Source organism: Castanea sativa, chromosome 12 (genome assembly GCF_040712315.1).
Source record: "Castanea sativa cultivar Marrone di Chiusa Pesio chromosome 12, ASM4071231v1".
Taxonomy (NCBI): domain Eukaryota; kingdom Viridiplantae; phylum Streptophyta; class Magnoliopsida; order Fagales; family Fagaceae; genus Castanea; species Castanea sativa.
Genome location: NC_134024.1, coordinates 28,242,581 through 28,248,766, shown reverse-complemented (window position 1 = coordinate 28,248,766; position 6,186 = coordinate 28,242,581). Strand labels below are relative to the sequence as shown.

Genomic DNA, 6,186 nt, shown 5'->3' with positions numbered 1-6,186 from the left:
CCCCTCTGTTTTTGATGTTTGAAAATTAAAATGAAAAGAGGAAATGATAATATATTGTTTAATTACAATTATACATGTTCAATTTAATTCAATCTATAAGTAAATTAACATGTGATCTCAATTTATACATCGACTAGTATTTAAACCATGCTTACGTATGAGGATGATAAATTGTAATAGTGCTATTAATGTTAGTTTGGATTATAAGACATATAGGATATTAGTTCGACCAGAATATCTGGAAGAACTAAAACTTTTTTTTTTGTTTTGTAATTTTCATGATATTGGTTATATTGAATTTCTCATTACATTACTATTTATGTATTTAATATTGAAAATCATTATTAGATGGTACATATACAATATAAATTCACAATCACTGTCCGTAAAATTCTACTAAATACAGCACAAAATAAAAGAATAAATTAGTCCAATAGTATCTCCTAAATTGAATAGGGATAGGTGCTTGGATCGTTCAGCTCAATTAAAATTTGTTACATAATAGAAATATTATAAAAAATATTATAATAGAAGGTGATCCAAGAGAACTCACAAAACCAAACATGCTTTCTTGACTAAACTACAGGCAGCCAGCCGTCATAGTTTACTTCCCAGAACTCCACTCTATAATACGAGTCCAACTTGTTCTAACACCTATCTTTCAACGTTTTGAGAATATGGGCAAGTCCCTCACGTTCTCTTCCCTTCTCTTCCTCTTCTGCTTCACCAATTTTTTCATTGATTCAGCCACTTCTTCATGCCCCATAGATCTTAGCTACGTTGAAACGTTCCCATGGAACACTACAATGTGCCGTGAGGCCCGTGACCCGAATGGGACTCAATGTTGCGAGACCCTTCATAGCCTCTTTGGCATAGGACTAGCCCAACACCTCAAAGACACCTCTAGGTTCCAACTTCCTGATTTAGCTTCTTCTTCTTCTTGCCTTTCCAATCTCCAAACCAAGCTTGAAGCTTTGTCAATCCAGCCTTCTTTAGTCCCACAATGCTTAAGTGCAACAAATTTTGTTTCTAATTCTTCACAATGTGCTGGAATCATAACAATCCAAGATTGGTACCTAAGGGTTAATAGACCAACACAATTGGATTCATATTGCCAAGGAGACATGACAGGGCTGATCAGATGTGGCTCATGCTTTAATGCTGGCAAGCAAGTGAGTTCCCAGTTGGCCAATTTTGACCCAAATAGCTCACAAAAATGCTTCTACTTCACAGTCCTATATGCTGCAGGAATTGCTAATGAGTTTGGTCCCAAGGATGTCAGGACTGCTAATTGCATACTGAACATGCCATTGTCTAGCTCTGCATCAAATAAGTCAGGGGACCATTTGACTAGAACAGCTCAATTAAGGTTGATTTTTGGGTTATTGGGTGCTCTTGTTGGAGTTTTGCTTGCTTTAGGAGTGATCATCTTGTATAGGAGATGGGACAAGAAAGAGAGGCAAAATTCTGTGCATGAAGAATATGTAAGCAGTTTCAGAAGTAGTGTATTGCCCAACGCAGGTGCAAAATGGTTTCGTTTATCGGAGCTTGAACAAGCCACAGATGGATTTTCTCAGAGAAATTTGATTGGTCAAGGTGCATATGGGGTTGTGTCAAGGGAACTCTTTCAGATGGGACTTTGGTAGCGGTGAAACAAATTCTTGATTTGGAGTCAACAGGGGATGAAGACTTTTGCAATGAGGTTGAGATCATTAGCAAAATAAGGCATAGAAACATTCTTGCTCTTCGAGGTTGTTGCGATACAAGCGATAATCAGAAAGGTAAGAGGAGGTTTTTAGTTTATGATTTCATGTCAAATGGTAACGTTGGTGATCAATTGTTTATATGTAGGGAGAGATTAACATGGCCTCAGCGTAAGAATATAATTCTTGATGTGGCCAAAGGGCTTGCTTACTTGCATTATGGAATCAAACCCGCCATTTATCACCGAGATATTAAGTCCACCAACATACTTTTGGACTCCGCAATGAAGGCTAGAGTGGCAGATTTTGGTTTGGCAAAGCAAAATAGTGAAGGTCAGTCTCATTTAAACACAAGGGTTGCTGGCACACATGGTTACTTAGCACCTGAGTATGCTATCTATGGGCAACTAACAGAGAAGAGCGATGTGTATAGCTTTGGGATCGTAATTCTTGAAATCATGAGCGGAAGGAAAGCACTGGACACATCAAATTCCTCAATACTATTGGTCACAGATTGGGCTTGGATGCATGCAAAATCAGGAAATGTTGAAGAGATTTTTGATGAGTCAATAAGAGAAGAAGGGCCAAAAGGGGTCATGGAAAGGTTTGTTCAAGTTGGAATACTTTGTGCTCATGTTATGGTGGCTTTTAGGCCTACTATAGCTGAGGCCCTTAAAATGTTAGAGGGTGACATTGATATTCCTAGAATACGAGACAGGCCATTGCCACTTAGTCATGAGTCTTTTAGATCTTCTTGGCGGAGGAGCATATCAAAAGAGAGATGAGGTATTCATTAGCTCAACCATGAGTACTAGAGCAGATTGCATCTATCCATTGGACTGGAAAACCTTGTTTGTGAGAAAACTTGGATTTGCATCCTTTGGGTCAAAAATTAACTTCCATCGTCCAGCCAACCTTTGGATATTCAAATCAAATGGTCAACGCTGGCTAAAGATAAGTACTGGAATTTGAATTTTTCTTATTTTCTTTTTTTGTTGTCCAATTTATATATAGTACCATTCAACCCTGAAATCACACAGAGAGAAGTTAATGTTAGAAAGAAGTTTTTATTATTATTTTTAACCTTATAAAATGTGCAAAGGTTTAATTCTTGCTGAGAATTGTAATCAATTACTACTCTATATTATCCTACAAGAAAATTAGTGATGCTCCCTTCATTTTTCTCTCATTGAAAAACCAGTGTTCAACGAGTTGCTTGGTTAGGTTATTAGTGCAAGTTTCCTTCTAATTAATTTTATATTTTTTCCGGTAGTAGTTTATCCTAGCTTCGAATTAATTACTTTATTGTTATTCATAGCCATAAATGCATACTCCTTTTTTTCATATAATTGTAAATCTCATTAATTAAATTTATAATGAGATTCTCAATTAATGTGAGAGGGAGAGTATGCACTTCTAATACTTCCAAAGTGTTCAATAATTTTCCATATCTATTTAGCATCAAATACATTTGAATTTTTTTTTTTTGAAAGGGAAGCATGACTTTCATTAAAATAGAGGAATAGTCATACAATAATCTGCAGAAGCAGAGCCAACATGCTAGATATTACAACTGATCAGCTTGGACTAATGCAGCGATAAAGGGAGGAGTAACCCCTCTCCAGTCTTGGGAACATTCTGCCCTGCGAGCATAGTGGGCTAGTTCATGTGCCACCTGGTTAAACTGTCTAGAGGTATGCTGGAAAGTGCAGGACTCAAAAGAATTGCGGCTTTGCAGGATGTCTTGGATGATATGACCTGACCTACAACCTGTACACTTGTCATTAACGGCTTGGATTACAGCAAGAGCATCAGACTCCATTAAGACACGAGAGAGGTGCAATTCTTGAGCTAGCATGACACCATGAAGCAAGGCCAAGGTTTCAACCAAGTCTGCAGAGTAACCCGCCTTCAGGATTTTGTAGTTGGCTGCTATTACTTGGCCGGTGTAGTCTCTAATGATTGCTCCAACACTAGAATTCCCCCCAAGGTTCGAAGTTGCTCCATCCACGTTTACCTTAAAGAAACCTGGAGGGGGGAGGTTCCATTTGGTGGGAAGAGGCCTCAGTTGGGGGAAGTCCCAATCAGCTGCATTGTAGGAGTCTTCAACCACATTTTTTGCAATCTGCCAGACTTGTTGATGGGATAAGCAGTTTCCTTCGTGGACCACCTTGTTTCTATTATACCAGATAGCCCAAGCAATTCCAAAGAAGTACTCCAGGTCATGCTGGGGATGATGGGAAAGGAGGAACATGGCTGAGTGAATGAAGGACCACCGAATCTCTCTAGTATTTAAGGGGTTTTCAGGCCATAGATTCCAGACAGGAGAGGAGAAGTCACAGCATAGAAGGGCATGGTTGATGCTTTCAGGGGCTTTTTTGCAAATTGGACAGCTCTAATTGTTGCTGATTTTCCTGCTGCAAATAGCTTCCATAGTGGGGAGGCCATTAGCACAGACTCTCCATGCAAAAATTTTGACTTTTGGGGGGAGATTCAGGTGCCAAAGTTTCTTCCAAAGTGGTTTATAGGGGTCCCCAGAGGAGCACTCACCTTCCTTTCTTTCTTCCATCAAGTTGTAAGCAACGTGGTATGCACTCTTCACCGTAAAGTCTCCTCTGCTATTACCCAGCCAGATCAGTTTGTCCTCGGGCATACTGTAGGTTAATGGTGTTTTTAGAATTACTTCAGCCTCAAAAGGGAGGAAAGTTGCTCTAACTAAGCTGACATTCCACCACCTTGTGTTAGGGTCAATGAGTGCAGAAACCATGGGGAATTCCGGGATGCTATTTAGGGGAGAAATGACTTTGTACGTGGATGGAGTAGGTAGCCATCTGTCCTCCCAGATGTGAATCAGCTTCCCATTACCTACCCTCCAACGTGTACTATTCCTTATGACTTCAAGGCTGCTATAGATACTTCTCCAGGAATAAGAAGGTGAACACCCAAGCTTGGCATTAAGGAAATCACCTGTGGGGAAGTACTTTGATTTCAGGACCTGAGCAACAAGGGAGGATGGGTTTGAAAGGATTCTCCAAGCTTGTTTTGCGAGCATAGCTTGGTTAAAAGCCTTCAAGTTCCGAAACCCCATACCTCCCGAGGATTTTGAGGAACACATTCTTCTCCAGCTGACCCAACACATCTTGGCTTCATTTTGTTTCTGACCCCACCAGAAATTCCGCATCATACTCTCTAAATCATCACATAAGCTTTGCAGGAGTTGTAAGCAACTCATGGTATATGTTGGGATCGCTTGTGCCACGGCTTTGATTAGGACTTCCTTCCCTCCCATTGAAAGGAGCTTGCCTTTCCAGCCCGACAATTTTAGCCCAATCCTTTCTTTCAAAATGGAAAAGATTTGTGTCTTAGATCGACCAATGAAAGATGGGAGTCCCAAATATTTGGTGTGCTTTGAGTCTTTCATTTGTCCCAAGATGTTGAAGACTTCATTTCTATTCTCTTGGCTTGTATTAGGACTGAAAAATATTGAGGATTTGTCGGTATTGATTTTCTGACCAGAGGCATTTTCATATTTACTGAGAATCAGCTTTAATTCTTGGCATTCCTCGGGTTTTGCCTTGCTAAAAAGAATACTATCATCTGTGAAAAAGAGGTGGGTTACTCTTGGGCAGCCACGAGCGATTGAGATGCCCGTAAGGTGCTGATTTCGGGCAGCTTCATTGATGAGAGCAGAGAGACCTTCAGCACAGAGGAGGAAGAGGCTAGGGGAGAGAGGATCACCCTGTCGAATACCACGAGTTGGAGTGATATTTCCATAGGCAGCACCATTAATAAGAATTGAGTATGAGACAGAAGTGATACAACTCATTACCAAGTTTATCCACTTAGGACTAAAGCCCATTTTTTCCATCACCCCCTTAATAAAACTCCACTCCACTCTATCAAAAGCCTTACTCATATCGAGTTTGGCTGCCATGAAACCCTCCTTCCCCGCAGATTTATGGTTTAGGAAATGCATCAATTCAAAGGCCACAATCACATTGTCAGTGATAAGACGCCCCGAGGTAAAAGCACTCTGGTTCTCAGTGATGATGTGTGGTAGCAAGGCTTTTAGTCTATTGGCTATTGTTTTTGAGATGAGCTTATATACCACGTTGCATAAGTTGATGGGGCGAAAGTCAGTCATTTTCTTTGGGCTGTTTGTTTTTGGGATGAGGGAAATATTGGTTTTGTTTAGTTCAACCATTGACATGTTATTATTTAGAACATTGAGAGCCACATTAATAATGCTATTACCCACTATACTCCAGTATTTCTGATAAAATAAAGCTGACATACCGTCGGGGCTGGGAGCTTTGGTAGGGTGAATCTGTTTGAGGGCAGTGACTATCTCTTCTTTGGTGAAGACTCGATCTAAGCTTTCATTCATATCTCCCGTAACTCTTAGCGGAATAGCAGCAATAACATCATCAACATGTGTTGGATGGGTTGTTGCATAAATGTGTTCAAAGTAGGCAATGGCTGC

General features: G+C 40.1%; 1 protein-coding gene and 1 pseudogene across 1 annotated transcript; one reads left to right on the top strand and one right to left on the bottom strand.

Annotated features, from left to right (window-relative positions):
* The first annotated feature begins 459 nt into the window (after positions 1 to 459).
* Positions 460 to 2,824, top strand: LOC142621030 (putative receptor-like protein kinase At1g11050; annotated as a pseudogene).
* A 446-nt stretch (positions 2,825 to 3,270) lies between these two features.
* LOC142620475 (uncharacterized) lies at positions 3,271 to 3,957 on the bottom strand. The gene has a single exon (XM_075793838.1). It carries the CDS (start codon positions 3,955 to 3,957, stop codon positions 3,271 to 3,273), a length of 687 nt encoding a protein of 228 aa, XP_075649953.1.
* Positions 3,958 to 6,186: the final 2,229 nt, after the last annotated feature.